The following is a 17934-nucleotide window of genomic DNA, read 5'->3' as shown; positions in this document are numbered from 1 at the left end:
TCATCACCCTGTGTGTTATCACACCAGTCGTCCTCAGAGCCAACCTCTTCCTGCAATGACAAAAAACTAAAGTTGTCGCTCCAATCAGGTATTTGAGTCTTATCATCGTCTTCCTCATTGTCTCCACCAACAGGAGTTACAGTTTGGGAACGAGGGTCTACATTATGGTCAGAACCTTCTGCGTCTGGTCCTGGATCCGACTCATAAAGATTCTGGGCATCAGTGCAGATCATTTCCTCGTCTGGATTCACAGAAGCTCTGGAGCCGACCTCTGATTCCCAGGCTATAGTATGAGTAAACAGCTCTGCAGACTCAACCATCTGTTCTACCCCATACTCAGACGGGCAGCTGGAGACTTGGGAGCTGTGAGGAAGCAAGTGCGATTGGGGTGACTCCTCTGAGGACTGGAGTATTTGTGATGTTGAAGTTGAGGTGGAGGAGGAGGAGAGGCCACTTAAAGGAGCACTTGATATCCGTTGAAGCACCTGCTGTTTTTGTGCCTCATCTGGAATTTGTAGCGATTGGCGTGGCCGTAAGAAAGGGATCTTATCACATTGTCCGCTAAAAGAAGTAGACATCTTAGTTTGGCTGGAAGATGGTCTTTCTTCTGCAGATGTTACTGTTGCTTTAACACCTACCCCACGGACACAACCTTTTTTCCCTTCCCAACATGCCTATTCCCCTTTCCACCAGCAGCGGCCTTTTTCCACTCATTTTGGTGGTTAACTAATTGACAACTCTGGAGTTGTTTGCACAAAAAACAATGGATGGGAACCGAGCAGAGCTGAGTGGCCAAACTGTGGTATTAGCCCAAAAGTATTGTCTGGGTTAGATGCAGTAAAACAATTTTATTACATACACAGGTGGTGGAGGTTAGTATAGATGGACTAATAGAACAAGTCCCACACACTGCTACAAGCCCAAATATTTTTTCAGAGCTAGATGCAGATAAAAATTATTTTGAATTTGCAACCTGGTGGAGGTTAGTATAGATGGACTAATAGAACACGTCCCACACACTGCTACAAGCCCAAATATTTTTTCAGAGCTAGATGCAGATAAAAATTATTTTGAATTTGAAACCTGGTGGAGGTTAGTATAGATGGACTAATAGAATGATGCTATGCCCAAAAGGTTTTACTTGGCTAGGTGCAGTAAAAAAATTTGTATTCTATACACAGGTGGTGTAGCTTGCAACACAGATAGGCTACTCCACTGACTAACACACACTGCAAGAGGCCAAAAATGATTTGCTTAGCTAGATTTAGCCAAATGCTGTGAAAAAAACTTGCACAGCACTGACACAGACCTGCCTGGCAAAAAGTGATAGGAACTGATGTAACCTAGCCCTCAAAATGACTGCAATTACAATTAGTCTTTACTCCAAACCTATCTATTTAAGAGCACAGACCTGCCTGATAAAAGTGATAGTAACTGATGTAACCTAGCCCTCAAAAGGACTGCAATTACAATTAGTTTTTACTCCCAACCTATCTATTTAAGAGCACAGACCTGCCTGATAAAAGTGATAGGAACTGATGTAACCTAGCCCTCAAAAGGACTGCAATTACAATTAGTCTTTACTCCCAACCTATCTATTTAAGAGCACAGACCTGCCTGATAAAAGTGATAGGAACTGATGTAACCTAGCCCTCAAAAGGACTGCAATTACAATTAGTCTTTACTCCCAGCCTATCTATTTAAGAGCACAGACCACAGACCTGCCTGATAAAAGTCATAGGAAATTATGTAACCTAGTCCTCAAAAGGACTGCAATCCCAACTATTCCCTACTCCCAAGCTATCTGTAGATTTGCGCGAAAATTGGCTTGAAATTAACGCTGAAAGTATAGCGCACACAGCAACAGCGGTGCAATCTAACACGCAGCTGCAGCAGTGAGAAAATGGTGGCTACGTGGAAAATGGCTGGGTCTTATAGGGCAAGGACATGTGACATACACAGCCAATGACACATGCCCTTGCTTGTGTGAAAAATAAGCAGTTCGCTCCATGTGTGCGCTTTCTGATAGGCTGACAGATTGCACCTCCCCACTGTAAATGTGGGAAAGAGAAAAAAAAATGGAGATCTTCATTATTTATGCAGAGATCCATCCCCTGCCCCTCCCCCCGCCCCGCTGTACACTCAAACTGCGTATTAACTTTATTTTCTATTTACTTAATTTTCAGCATTACTGAGAAAAAATCCAGCTATGATTTTGGTGCACGAACAGTTATCGAACATAACCTCGAATTTTTTTCAAATTGTTCGTGTTCGCCGAACGGCTCGAACACCGCCCAAAACAGCTCGAATTTGAGATTGGCGAACAGTTTGAGTCGAACACCGCTCATCTCTAATCTTTGGTTACAACCACCGTGTCTTTGTGCGACGCAGAAAAGGTGAACGGATGGACTCTACATGCCTGGTTCCCACCGTGAAGCATGGAGGAGGAGGTGTGATGGTGTGGTGGTGCTTTGCTGGTGACACTGTTGGGGATTTATTCAAAATTGAAGGCATACTGAACCAGCATGGCTACCACAGCATCTTGCAGCAGCATGCTATTCCATGCGGTTTGCGTTTAGTTGGACCATCATTTATTTTTCAAAAGGACAATGACCCCAAAAACACCTCCAGGCTGTGTAAGGGCCATTTGACCAAGAAGGAGAGTGATGGGGTGCTACGCCAGATGACCTGGCCTCCACAGTCACCAGACCTGAACCCAATTGAGATGGTTTGGGGTGAGCTGGACCGCAGAGTGAAGGCAAAAGGGCCAACAAGTGCTAAGCATCTCTGGGAACTCCTTCAAGATTGTGGAAAGACCATTTCCGGTGACTACCTCTTGAAGCTCATCAAGAGAATGCCAAGAGTGTGCAAAGCAGTCATCAAAGCAAAAGGTGGCTACTTTGAAGAACCTAGAATATAAGACATATTTTCAGTTGTTTCACACTTTTTTGTTAAGTATATAATTCCACATGTGTTAATTCATAGTTTTGTTGCCTTCAGTGTGAATGTACAATTTTTATAGTCATGAAAATACAGAAAAATCTTTAAATGAGGTGTGTCCAAACTTTTGGTCTATATTGTATACTTAAGGCTAAATAACAGGAGCAGTGTGACAGTGTGATAAAAAGCAGTAAGTTAGATGGCTTTGATTCACTGCTACTGGTAAAAATACATGTTACAATGAGCCCTATCATAAGATGTATTACGAGTAGCAGTCAACATTCTTTAATTCTGCTCAATATTAAGCAATAAAAATTAACTTAAAGTAATGTTAAGTAATAATATTGAGTAAAATGAAGTTCAGCACATTGGTCCAGCCGTCCACAACAGTTATAGTCTCTCATGTGACCCCTTTGAAAAATTAATTGCCCACCCCTGACTGGAGAGTTAGCTACCTCTATTAGGTGAAACATAGTTTTGTTTTTTTTTTTTTATCTTTTTGAGAGCTATTTTACATCCAGTATCTACTGATATTTACAGGACAAAACTAGAATGTCTATAGATCATATGAAAGCTTAATAAGCCAACAGTAACAGAAAATCTTAAGTCATAGGATTTTGAGGCTCCCCTCTTTTGGATAACTGCAAGGCACAAGCTCACCAGTTGAGATCTTCCAAAGGGGTAAATATTTACAACCTTATTTCAAATGTAACATTTTATTGATTGTGATGGATAAGGAAGGTTGTCACCCAGAGTTGCAAGCAAGAACTATTACATGGAAACTGATGTATCCTGACAGCAGTGTTGTGACATCTAGCCCTACAGGTGTGCTATATGGAGTTACTGTTTCGAAGGCTGGATATAAAGAAAACTACCCAAAGAATAACAGGTTAAATTACTACATGCCTCTGTGTTTTATGACAGGTCTCAGCTTATGAGTTGGAAGCTTTTGACATAGACCAAAGCTTTTCTGACAACAATTTGAAAAAACTTATGGATGGCCCAGGGGTTAACCTAGTCAGTGGGGGGTATGAAGAAGTTGTTGAGAAGTAGATAGATGCTGACAAGGACCAGCCTATTGATGAAGAGTTCAGGGAAGGATAACCTATTCAGGATGTTTTAAATCTTGAGAAAATCTTAACTATATGTGAAGTTAAGTTTCAGAAAATTTTTAGAATTGTGTTAGGTTTTCCAAAAATAAAAATATCCTCATAGGAAAAAGTGTCTTCTATGAAACTGGAAGACCCTACATCATAAATGCCTTGCAGCTGTGTCTTTTCATTTGTAGGTAGTGTTGTGTGTTTTATGGTTTTCCTATTTTTTTTCCCAAAAAGTGAGTAAGTCATCAGAGGAATTGCTTTTTTTTTACTGATCAGCTACATTTTTGTGTTATTGTCCATGTTTACTGACTTTTATAAGAATTGTAAAATGTTTGCTGGTAGTTGTAATTATTGGCACTGGCAGGTATCATTGGTATTAATACCCTAATAGTACTTGTGTTAAATGATAGTATGGTAGTTTAAATTTTGACCTTATAAAACACTGTAAGAAGTCTGAAAGATTTTCTTTTCCTGAAAAAAAATTAATTGGTAAGGATAGATAGATAGATGGATAGATGGATAGATCGATAAATAGATAGATAGATAGATAGATAGATAGATAGATAGATAGATAGATAGAATAATATGGGGTAAATACAGTTGAAACCAGAAGGTTACATACACTATATAAAAAACACATATGCAGGTTTTTCTCAATATCTGACATGAAATCAGAATAAACCTTTCCCGTTTTAGGTCAATTAGGATTACCATTTTTAATATTTGCCAAATGGCAGAATAATGAAAGACAGAGAGAATGTTTTAAGGCATTTTTATTACTTACTGCAAAGTCAAAAGTTTACATACATTTCATTAGTATTTGGTACAATTGCCCTTAAACTGAATGACTTGGGTCAAACGTTTGGGATATGTTTCCACAAGTTTCTTACAATAGTTGGTCGGAATTTGGGCCTATTCCTCCTGACAAAACTGGTGTAACTGGTTTGTAGGTCGCCATAAGATAAGATTGAGATCAGGGCTTTGTGATGGCCACTCCAAAACATTGACTTTCTTATCCTTAAGCCACTTTGTTACCATTTTGGCAGTATGCTTCTGGTCATTGTTCATCTGGAAGACATATTTCTGCCCAAGCTTTAACTTCCTGGCTGATATCTTGAGATGTTGCTTCAGTATTGCACATAATCTTCTTTTCTCATGATGCCATCTATTTTGTGAAGTGCACCAGTCCCTCCTGCAGCAAAACAACCGCACAACATGATGCTGCCACCCCTGTGTTTCACAGTTGGGATCGTGTTCTTAGGCTTCCAAGCTTCTCCCTTTTTCCTCCAAACGTAACGATGGTCATAATGCCCAAAAAGTTCAATTTCAGTTTCATCAGACCACAGGACATGTCTCCAAAAATTAAGGTATTTGTTCCTGTGTGCATTTGCAAACATTAATCTGGCTTTTTTATGTTTTTTTGGAGTAATGGCTTCTTTCTGGCAGAGTGGCCTTTCAGCCCATGTTGATACAGTACCCGTTTCACTGTGGTTATTGACACAATCTTTCCAGCTTCCGCCATCATCTTCACAAGGTCTTTTGCTTTTGTTCTTGGGATGATATGCACATGACGGACCAAAGCATGTTCATCTCTGAGATACAGAACGCTTCTCCTTCCTGAGCGGTATGATGGCTGGATATTCCCATCTTATTTGTACTTGCGTATAATTGTTTGTACAGATGAACAAAGCACCTTCAGGTATCTTGAAATTGTACCCAAGGATGAGCCAGACTTGTGCAAGTCCACAAATCTCTTCCTCATATCTTGGCTGATTTCTTTAGACTTTCCCATGATGCTACACAAAGAAGCAGTGTGTTTCAGGTGTGCATTAAAATACATCTACAGGTGTGTCTCTAACTCAGATGTTGCCAAAATCAGAAGCTTCTAAACACATGACATCATCATATGGGCAGTTCAGAATTGTTTAAAGGCATAGTAATCTTAATGTATGTAAAATTTTGACTTTGCAGTAAGTAATAAAACATTCTCTCTCTCATTATTCTGCCATTTGGGAAATATTAAAAATTATGGTAATCCTAATGGATCTAAAACGGGAAAGGTTTATTCTGATTTCATGTCAGATATTGAGAAAAACATGCATATGTGACTTTTTATATAATGTATGTAAACGTCTGGTTTCAACTGTAGATGATAGATAGATAGATAGATAGATAGATAGATAGATAGATAGATAGATAGATACTGCTGTGACCATTACCACCATACCATGCTGCAAAGATATAAAATAAATAAAAATAATTTGTAACCCTAACTTCACAAACCTCTGTGGAGGAGAATTATTAGGCTTGTTATGCTAGTTGAAAAAATGTATATAAACTACACATATGACACAAAAACTAGAGTACCATAAAATATAACATTTATTGATATATAAAAATGAACTAACTAGAATAAAATATAAGGGAAAGGTGTCACAGCAAAAGCCAAGTGAGGGTAGTTAATAATACAATGCATTCATACAAACATGTATAGAAATAACATAAATAATAATTCCATCATGCCCCTGGCAAAAAGCGCGTTGGATCCTGTCATTTGGGGGTTAGTAACTGCTGTTTATCTTACATTTTACTCTTTTCATACATGCATCTAGATTATTCATTATGCCATCAGCACATGACATGTTACTTTATATATTGCCAGCTACATAGATGTATTATTTGATGTGTCATTCATGCCACTTTAACCACACATTGGTCTTTACATATCTTACATATAGCACTATGCACTTTACTTTGTAAACCATCTATATACTCCATCATACTTTTTCATGTATGCTTCTATATATTAAATGTCTGTATAATTACGGTCAATGGTCCTGGCATGATGAAATTATTATTTATCTTATTTCTGTACATGTTTGTATGAATGCATTGTATTATTAACTACCCTCACTTGGCTTTTGCTGTGACACCTTTCCCTTATATTTTATTCTAGTTAGTTCATTTTTATATATCAATAAATGTTATATTTTATGGGATATATGTAGGTTATATTCAATGTGGTAGACACATGAACGTTTGACTTTATCTATCTATCTGAGCATTTAGTTGAAAAATGTAGCAAAGTTGGGTGCACAAACATTTTTGCCCCCAAAACATTACAACAATTTTTGCGTTTTCGTTTTGCGTTTACGCAACTCTTACATCTTTTATAAAAAATGGGCAGTATTTAGTGAAAAAGTGCAAGGTCAACCATTTACATCTTTATTGCAATTGTTAGGTGACAATTTTTATTCTACAATGGATCATCATTATCATACAAGCAGGAGTCATTTTTCTATATCTACAAATATTATAGTATATATAATATTAAATATAATATATATAATAATAGTAATATAATATATAATAATTTTATAATATATAATATTTGTAGATATTGAAAAATGATTACTGCTTGTATGATAATTAATGATGAGCGAGTATGTTCTGTTCCGAGTATGCTCGGGCGAGCACCGAGTAGTTACAGCTGCTTGGTGATATGTTTGAATCACTCCTGTGTGCATGATTTGCGACTGTTTGACAGCTTTAATACATGTGAGGAATGTCTATTTCTTACACATTCATCCTTCCTTTAATGATATGAAGTTTGCCAGTGCCGTATACTGAAAAAACAGCCCCACACAATGATGTTCCTACCTCCAAACCTCACTGTTAGTATGGTGTTTATTATAGCATCCAAAGAGTTCAATTTTGGTCTCATCTGACCAGATTATATTTTCCCAGTATTTCACAGGCTTGTCTAAATGTTATTTAGAAAACTTTAAACACGTTTGAGCATGCTTTTTGTTTTGCTTTTTCCCTGTGCCATTTCTCATTATTACACATAACTTAATTTATGGACATATGGGGTTTGATTTCTTTGCCTGTGTGGATTGGATGGGTTGTTACCAACATCTGGTGAGAATTTTATGTCAATAGCACCTTTAGAAATATATTTACTTGTTGATGTTATTTCACCATCTGCACAGTTTTATGGGAATAGCTGAAATTTGATCAATCTCTCTTCCATCCTGTATTTCTGAAGACAAGTTTTACCATTGAATTGATAGTGATCAGTGCAGTGGGGCAGGGAAAGACGAGTCTGACAAATCTAGAAGGAGGTATTAGTCTGCAATTAGATATTATCAAAAATTTAAATACTTACTTTTTAAAAAATGAGCATAATATTGTGACATTCCACCATCCATGAAAGTCTAGATATTGTCTCCCAAAAGTAACCACATCAGTTGCAAAGTAGTTGGATAATAATTTTTGGTTTGTGTATCTGTAGAAAATTGGCATGTGTCTTTCCATTCACACTCTCCAGCAGAGGAACCTGGGGCACATACTTTGCATGGTATATCTAAAGTGTTAGTCTTGATATAACTAGATCTACATATTGTATCATGAAGGTTTTTAAATTACTTTTACATAGGCAGAATTTTACCCCCTGGTCTCAATATACAAAATGATTTCTCTGTGCACTAAACTTTAGTGCAATATCTAAAACATATGTAAAGAAGAGAGCCCCAAGCTAAGTTCTTTAGCTTTAAAAAAAGGTTATTTCTGTGTCATTTTTTTCATCAGCAGTATGTATTATTACATGGAAATATGAACACAGTATTCGTTGTCAGATTGTATTCAAAGCTGGAAGTCCTTATGTCATCTCTGTAAGAAGTAATTTTTTGTTCTTCACAACGCTGTGAAGATCCGAGCTGGATGGTAAAGCTTCCGGCTGGCATGCAGACAGACTTTCAGATAATGTAAAGGCAGCCTGCTGTGACCGATTCTCTTTACATTTCAGTATAGCTCTGAAATAAACTAATAAATTACAGTGTGTATAGATTTTATACATTTTAATTAAAGAATGTTAATTGATGGGCTGGACACATCCCACGTTCTGGACTATTGTACAGTTTGAGGATATTTTCTTTATTTTAAAAAATATATAATTATTTCCTTTTTACCAATCTTCATAACATATTTATCTCATTTGTGTGACCTGCCTTGGTCTCTCTGACCTGACCCTGAAGATTTTGTTATTGATCTTGATGTATGTACAGGCTTGGACTGGCCCACAGGGAAGCAGGTCAATCCCCTGGTAGGCCTCTGTGAAGGAGTACTAATGATCATTGTTAATATAGTTAATTCTATATTTACAGAGAAAACCGTCAACTAATCATTCATTATACAAACTATTCATCTTAAGATTATATAGAAGCATATGTAAATCTTTGTACTAGGGTCAGGTTATTTTTGCATGCAGCTGAACAGTGGACCTCTAAATTCAATGTTAGTGGTGGGCCTTGCCACCCCAGTCCGACACTGTGTATGTCTACATATTCTTATTTCTTTACATTCTTGATTTAACAGGGAGAACATTTTGGTACTGGATATTTTCTTTGAAGCATTGAATTATGAAACTATACAGCAAAAGAAAGCATACGAGGTGGCTGGACTTCTTGGTGAGATATCTCATTAACCAAATCAAAGCTTTCATTTTAGCATTTGTGTACATTCATTATGGTTGTGACTGCCTAGAAATGTGTAACATAATGATTTACATCAGCAACACAAAACATAGCAAAAGTATCTCACAAAATCTTTTCATGTTACTCAAAAAAAGCTGTCAATTTCATTAATGGGCTTTCCCTGTGAAGAGTTTGAGCGTTACATTGGAGGTCATTCTAACTTTTTTTTGTTAGGTAATTCACATGATATTTATTATTATTTAGGATAAAATGTTCAAAGGAAATTTTTTATTTGTTTTTTTACTTTTTTGCAGTCTCACTTTATCATTACTTTTATATAATGGAACCTATTTTCTAATCTCGTCTAATATCTAGAAAGTGCAAACTAGACAGTCTTAAAATGTGTCATTTGTGATTTGTACTGCTTGATAAATTTTGTGTATCTTTATAGACTTTTATCTCATTGGTTTTGCCAATCCCCGTTTCTAGCGAAACCACACTCCTTACCAATTAAGCCATGTTTTTTTAACAAGGTTCAAAAAATGTGTAAAACAATCAATAAATGTGGTGAACAGCATGTACACTTGAATTCTGCCTTATTGAATTCTGCGTATATGAATTTTTATAAATTTAATGGCAGTCCAATAATAAATACAGACATTTCAGTCCTCAAGACCTTCATCAGTGTACAGACTGCTCAGGAAATGAGGTAAATGAGGATAGAAAGGATACAGTATCCTTTAGGATAGATGATCCAGTAGTAGAGGTGACACTGTGTGGGATCACCGCTATTTCCTGATATCGCCCTATGGGTGGAAAATCACCATAGGACGATACCAGGAACTAGCGAACATCTGTACTTATTATTAGACTGAAATGTCTGTACTTATTATTGGACTGCCATTAAATTTATAAAAATTCATATTTATCTGAGTGGCAAGCTTTTCACTATTCTACAATGTAAAAGACCTTTGAAGGACAATGACATTTTATGTTCATTTCTTCACAATACTGTCCATATTGTGTACATAACACGGTAGGATCATTTTGCTCTGAAAATGATAGCCTAGCAGCAAGAGTAGATGTGTAGCGTTGGGTCTCTGCCTCCTGCCGGGCAGAGACGCCAATCCTCTCACCGCCGTGGTCCCGGTCCGTCGTCCTCCGGCTCCCCTGCTGCATCTGCCCGGGGTGCGCGCACCACGCGCAGTTCCCTGGGCACTATACTTAGGGCGCCCGCGCTCCCTCCCTCTTATAGGGGCCATGCGCGCCGTCCTTAAGGTCGGAGGACTGCTCCTATATAAAGCACCTCCTCCAAAATGGAGGTGCCTGTGCAAGGTAGTTGTTTGTGTGCTAACACTCTCCTCAGCCCTCAGGTTCCAGTGCCCGCCAGCCTGTATTCAGCCGTGCCCGTCAGCCTTTTTTTCAGCCGTGCCCGCCAGCCTGTCTATCAGCCGTGCCCGCCAGCCTGTCTATCAGCCTTGCCCGCCAGCCTGTCTATCAGCTGTGCCCGCATGCCTGTCTATCAGCTGAGCCCGCCTGCCTGTCAATCAGCCGTGCCCACCTGCCTGTCTATAAGCCGTGCCCGCCTGCCTGTCTACCTGCCGTGCCCACCTGCTTGTCTACCCGCATCACCTCTCTGTCTACCAGCTGTGCTCGTCTGCTGTGCCTGTCGGCTTCAGCCATCAGTCCCATGGGAGTCGCCTGCTCTCACACAAGGTCGGTCCCAGAGTGGCATCTGGTTCACCTTCCCGGTCCCTCCTTGGTTCACGGAGTCGACTAAGCCACCGTGTGGCCAAGGTCGGTCCGGGTAGGCACTTAGTTACACCCCTCTGGTCCCTCCTTGCATCACAGCACAGAGGTTCCACCACCCGGATCCGTAATAGTTTGCACAGGCCATGGAATCCGGTGGCTCCCAGGCTCCTTCACTCTCAGACCTGTACCAAGAGGTCTCTCGCCAGAGATCCCCACAGGATACTATCCTGTCCTATCTGCGGACAGTCAACTCTTGCTTGGACGCGCTGTCCACCCCGACTGTGTCTGCCTCTAACCAATCGGCTCCCGCTCCGGCGGCACCTCAACCCAGTGGCGCTGTGGCATCCGGCTTAGGATCCCGGCTTTCTGCTCTTCCACGTTTCGGTGGTGACCCTGTCCTATGTCGGGGCTTCATTAATCAGTGCACACTGCACTTTGAGCTCCTGGCACACCAGTTCGCCTTCGACCAGGCCAAGGTGGCATTCATCATGTCTCATCTCACCGGAGAGGCGTTGGCGTGGCTTAACCCTCTGTGGGAGAGAGGGGATCTTCTGGTGTCCAACCTCCAGGTCTTCCTCGCAGCTTTCCGGAAGGTGTTCGATGAGCCCGGGCGAAAATCTTTGACTGCCTCCTCTCTTCTCCGACTCCGCCAAGGGAGTCTCTCTGTGGGACAGTATGCTGTGCGTTTCCGCACCCTCGCATCTGAACTTGCCTGTAACAATGAGGCTCTGGTGTCCACCTTTTGGGAGGGCCTTTCCAGACGGATTAAGGATGAGCTAGCCGGACGTGACATACCTTCCTCTCTGGATAACCTGGTGTCATTAGCTACACGGATCGACATCCGTTTTCAGGAGCATTCTAAGGAGGCGACCCGTGAGAAAAGGTCAGTCTCACAACTAGTATCCCCTCCGGTGTTTTCTCCAGAATCTATGCAAATAGACCAAGTTAACATGGTCAAGTCTCGTCAGGAGATCTGCCGCGCTGAGGGAAGTTGCGTCTACTGTGGCAGTATAGAGCATCAAATCTGCTCCTGTCCGGTGATAACGGGAAACTCCAGTGTCTAGGACCGCTCGGAGAGGTCATCCTAGGCAAGAGTTCTTCCTCTCCGCCCTTGACTCTGTCCATTTCAGTTACCAGTGATGAGACCTGCTTCTTCGAGACTGCCTATCTGGATTCCGGAGCCGCTGGGAATCTCATTCAACAGGCCGTTGTGGAGCGTTATCAGATACCTACCATACGTCTGGCTGATTTTTTAGCGGTTTCCTCTGAGGATGGACAGCTTCTCTCCGAGACCATCTTGTTTGTCACTGAGCCTGTAACTCTTCAGGTGGGAATGCTATATTCGGAGAAGATCTCCTTTTACGTGCTGTCCGGTCTCTATCATCCCCTCTAGCTTGGCCTGCCTTGGTTACAGAGACATGAGCCCGCCCTGAATTGGAGCTCGGGTAAGGTGCTCCGTTGGGGTCAGGAATGTCATAAGTCTTGTCTGGTTCCGGTTTGTCCAGCTCGACCTCCGTCCACTCCAGCTAACCTACCTGGCCTGCCGGCACCCTACTGGTCATATGTGAACTGTAGCGTCGGCGTCCCTGCCTCCTGCTAGGCAGGGACGCTGTTCCCCTCACCTCTCCGCTCCGTGCCCGGCGTCTTCCTCCCGCCCTGCTGGCAGCGCGCGCTGCTTCCCGGCCACGGTGTTTAGGGCGCGCGCGCGCTCCCCCTCTCTTAAAGGGGCCGCGCGCGCCGTCCTAAGGAGTCCCCGGCCAATGGCCGGAGGACTTCACCATATATAAGGCACCTCCTCCAAAATGGAGGTGCCCGAGCAATGTTGTTGCAAAGCCTTCACTCTGCTTCAGCCCTCAGGTCCCGTTACCAGTTACCTGCCAGTCACCTGCCAGATTCCTGCCTGTTACCTGCCAGTCACCTGTCAGATTCCAGCTTGATACCTGCCTGATATCCGTTTACCTGCTTGCAAGCCTGCGGTCCGACGGTCTGCCTTCCGACACCTGTCAGTCTGTCTATGGACCAGCCTGCCTGCTCACCTGGGAGTGCTCATCTGCTACCTGCCTGCTAGCCTACCTGGAGGCTCCGCCGTCACTTGCCGTGACCACCTGCCTGTCCAGAGACTCTTGCCTGCTCACCTGGGAGTGCTCACCTGCTACCTGTCTGCTAGCCTACCTGGAGGCTCTGCCATCACTTGCCGTGACCACCTGCCTGTCCAGAGACTCTTGCCTGCTCACCTGGGAGCGCTCACCTGCTACCTGTCTGCTAGCCTACCTGGAGGCTCTGCCGTCACTTGCCGTGACCACCTGCCCATCCAGAGACTCTTGCCCGCTCACCTGGGAGCGCTCACCTGCTACCTGCCTGCTAGCCTACCTGGAGGCTCTGCCGTCACTTGCCGTGACCACCTGCCTGTCCAAAGACTCTCGCCCGCTCACCTGGGAGCGCACACCAGCCACCTGCCTGCTGTCCTTTTACCCAGAGACTGTCCCTGTCACTTGCCGTGACTACCTGCCCGTCTTCCCTGGGAGCCACCCGCTTCCTTACAAGGACCGCCCCCTTGTATAGTTGCTCAGAGGTTCCGCCTCCCAGACCCGTTACATGGACATCTTTGATAAAAAGGAGGCTGAGACACTACCACCTCATAGGCCATATGATTGCCCCATTGACCTAATACCTGGTGCTTCACCTCCTCGTGGGCGAATCTACCCCTTGTCGCGGGCCGAGACCCGTGCTATGTCTGAATACGTAGAAGGGAATCTTGCTAGGGGATTTATCCAGAAATCCACCTCTCCAGCTGGAGCAGGATTCATCTTCGTCAAAAAGAAAGACAGCTCTCTTCGTCCATGTATCGACTATAGGGGCCTAAACCCAATTACCATCAAACATAAGTACCCCCAGCCTCTCATCTCGTTGCTGTTTGACCGCCTAAAGGCACGAAGATCTTCACTAAGCTCGATCTTCGTGGGGCTTACAATCTGGTCCGGATTCGCCAGGGAGATGAGTGGAAGACGGCATTCAACACTCGGGATGGTCTCTACGAGTACCGCGTGATGCCCTTCGGTCTCTGTAATGCTCCAGCCGTCTTCCAGGAGTTAGTAAACGACATCTTCCGAGATCTCCTGTATTCCTGCGTGGTGGTGTACCTGAATGATATCTTGGTGTTCTCCTCTGATCTGCCCTCTCAACGGAGGGATGTTCGTCAGGTACTACTGCGGCTCCGGAAGAATCGCCTGTTTGCTAAGTACGAGAAATGCCTCTTTGAGCAGACCTCCCTATTATTTTGGGGTATATCATCTCTGAGACCGGACTGCGGATGGATCCCGAGATGGTGTCTGCCGTCTTAAAGTGGCCCCGACCTGAGGGATTGTAGGCTATTCAAAGGTTTCTGGGATTCGCTAACTATCACCGCCTCTTCATTCCTCATTTCTCCTCCCGGACTGCTCCCATCTCTGCTCTCACCCGGAAAGGAGCAAATCCCAGGGAATGGATTTCCGAGGCGGAAAGTGCCTTTGTTTCTCTTAAACAAGCATTCTCCTCTGCTCCAGTGCTACATCATCCTGATTGCAATAAACAGTTCTTCCTGGAGGTTGATGCCTCTTCCTCCGGGGCTGGAGCAGGGCTCACCAAGAAATCCTCGTCTGGGCGAATGGTGACCTGCGGCTTCTTCTCCAAACTCTTTTCTTCGTCCGAGCACAATTACTCCATAGGGGATCGAGAACTTCTGGCCTTCAAATTAGCGCTGGAGGAGTGGCGCTACTTGCTTGAGGGGGCTCTGCACTCGGTGGTCATCTACACTGACCATAAAAACCTCGCTTACTTGCAGACCACCCAAAGACTAAATCCGCGTCAGGCCAGATGGTCTTTGCTCTTTGCTTGTTCCAGCTTCACTCTCCATTACCGCCCGGCAGACTATAATATTAAAGCTGACGCTCTATCCCACTCTTTTTTGTCTACTGACCAAGAGGAGGAGCCTCTACACATCATTGACCCCTCCAGAATAATGACTGTTGCTCCGTTTGACCTGTCTCATCTAACTCCTGGTAAGACCTTTGTAGCGGCTCAGGATCGGAAGAGGGTCTTACTCTGGGGTCATTCGTCCAAACTGGCTGGTCATGCCGGCCAGAGGAAGACGCTTCTGCTCATTGCCCGACATTATTGGTGGCCCACCCTGCACAAGGATGTTGCGGATTTTGTTGCGGCTTGTTCCTCTTGTGCCTGAAACAAGATACCTAGTTACTTTCCAGCTGGTCGTCTTCTTCCTCTTCACATGCCTTCTGCTCCTTGGCAACACATTGCTGTGGACTTCATCACCGATCTTCCGGTATCTTCCGGTTCTACCGTCATTTGGGTGGTCGCTGACCGCTTCTCCAAGATGGCTCACTTCATCCCTCCGCCTGGTCTTCCGTCCGCACCTGTGCTGGCTAGGGACTTCATCCGTTACATCTTTCGTCTCCATGGCTTACCCCTCCACATTGTCTCGGACCGAGGAGTTCAGTTCACTTCTCGCTTATGGAGAGCCATGTGCAAGCTGCTGGATGTCTCTTTGGACTTTTCTTCAGGTTATCATCCTCAGTCCAATGATCAAGTGGAATGTATTAATCAGATCCTTACCAGTTTTCTTCGGCTTTATCAACGCTCACAACAGCGATTGGGTAGAACTTCTGCCTTGGGCCAAGTTTTCTTATGTCAACCATGTGAGTGAGTCCTCTGCTAAGCCTCCGTTTTTTGTGGTTTACAGTCGACACCCCCGAATTCCGTTTCCCGTCTCCTCTTCAGTGGACAATCCTGCCGCGGAGTCTCTCGTCAGTGAATTTTCGGTGATTTGGGAAGACACTAGATCTGCGCTTCTTCAGTCCTCCGAGCGGATGAAGAAGCATGCTGATAAGAGACGTCTGGATCTGCCTCTATTTCGTCCAGGAGACAAGGTCTGGCTTTCCTCCATATATGTCCATCTTAAGATACCATCATACAAGTTGGGCCGCGGTTCATCGGTCCTTTCGAGATTCTGAACCAAATAAATCCAGTGGCATACAAGCTGAAACTCCCTGCCTCCTTACGGATTCCGAATTCCTTTCACATATCTCTCCTCAAGCCTGTTGTCCTTAATCCTTTCTCTGACGATCCAGGTACCACTCCAGCTCCAGTCTCCGCTGAGGACGTCTTTGAGGTAGAGAACATTTTGGCCATCAAGAGGGTAAGAGGAAAGACTTTCTTTCTTCTGGATTGAAAGGGGTTTGGTCCTGAGGAGAGGTCTTGGGAGCCCAGGGAGAACATTCATGCTCCTCGTCTTCTAAAAAAATTTCTTGCGGGCCTGAAGAAGAAGGGGCGTAAAGTGGGGGTACTGTAGTGTCGGCGTCTCTGCCTCCTGCCGGGCCGAGATGCCGGTCCCCTCACCGCCGCGATCCCAGTCCGGTGTCTGGTGCATCTGCCCGGGGTGCGCGCACAGTTCCCCGGACACTGTACTTAGGGCGCACGCGCATGTGCTCCCTCCCTCTTATAGGGGCCACGCGCGCCGTCCTAAAGTGTCCCCTGGCAAATGGCCGGAGGATTGCTCCTATATAAACCACCTCCTCCAAAATGGAGGTGCCTGTGCAAGGTTGTTGTTTGTGTGCCAACACTCTCCTCAGCCCTCAGATTCCAGTGCCCGCCAGCCTGCCTATCAGCCGTGCCCTCATCCGTGCCCGCCTGCCTGTCTATCAGCCGTGCCCACCATCCTGTCTATCGGCCGTGCCCGCCTCCGTGCCCGCCTGCCTGTCTAGCAGCCGTGCCCACCTGCCTGTCTATCAACCATGCCCGTCTGCCTGTCTAACTGCCGTGCCCACCTGCTTATCTACCCATACCACCTGTCTGTCTACCAGCCATGCTCATCTGCTGTGCCTGTCGGCTTCAGCCATCAGTCCCGTGGGAGTCGCCTGCTCTCACACAAGTTCGGTCCCAGAGTGGCACCTGGTTCACCTTCCCGGTCCCTCCTTGGTTCACGGAGTCGACTAAGCCACCGTGTTGCCAGGGTCGGTCCGGGTAGGCACTTAGTTATGCCCCTCTGGTCCCTCCTTGCATCACAGCACAGAGGTTCCACCACCCGGATCCGTAACAAGATGTTACATCTGTGTCTGAACTCATGCCTCCATATGTGCCTTTGTCACTAAGCAGCACCACCCTTACATTGCTTGTATTTAAACTACGGGAATAATCAGTGATCTTGTAGGCTACTACATTAAATCAGATTTAATTAGCTCTCTGCTGTGAACATTGGGCAAACCACACCCTATTTAAATCCCCAGCAGTCTGCTGTTTAGTGGATCGTTTCTTGCTTGATTCTTTTGGTGTTAATTAGTGTTGAGCCACCCCCGTAGTGTTCGAGTTCGGTTCGGTTCGTCGAACACCCGTGTGTTCGCCGAACTGTTCGTCGAACTGTTCGTCGAACACCTTCGAACACCGTTAAAACCAATGGCAGGCAAACAAAAACACATAGAAACACATAGAAAACACCTTCAAAGGTGTCCAAAAGCTGACAAACTGCTCAAAAGACACAACTAACACATGGAAAAGTGACAAGTACATATAGTCATGCGAAAAGAAAAGAGGTGGAGGAGTAAAAGGAGGGGGAGACACAGATATAGGCATGTCATGCCCTTCTAAAATCCAAAAAGTGAGAAGCCGAGACGGCCAGT

At 44.2% G+C, this 17934-nt stretch overlaps 1 protein-coding gene across 1 annotated transcript in view; it reads left to right on the top strand.

Annotated features, from left to right (window-relative positions):
* ASIC1 (acid sensing ion channel subunit 1) overlaps positions 1–17934 on the top strand; it is a 457916-nt gene that overhangs the window by 412637 nt on the left and 27345 nt on the right. The window contains exon 9 of the mRNA XM_073662834.1: positions 9417–9508. Coding sequence (XP_073518935.1) covers positions 9417–9508 — 92 coding nt within the window. The remainder of the gene's footprint in view (positions 1–9416; positions 9509–17934) is intronic.

The sequence above is a fragment of the Phyllobates terribilis genome, unplaced genomic scaffold, assembly GCF_046119375.1.
Source record: "Phyllobates terribilis strain yellow unplaced genomic scaffold, ASM4611937v1 Scaffold_2__4_contigs__length_985480577, whole genome shotgun sequence".
Taxonomy (NCBI): Eukaryota; Metazoa; Chordata; class Amphibia; order Anura; family Dendrobatidae; genus Phyllobates; species Phyllobates terribilis.
Note: the sequence above shows the minus strand (reverse complement) of the source record. Positions and strands in the feature narration are given on the sequence as shown.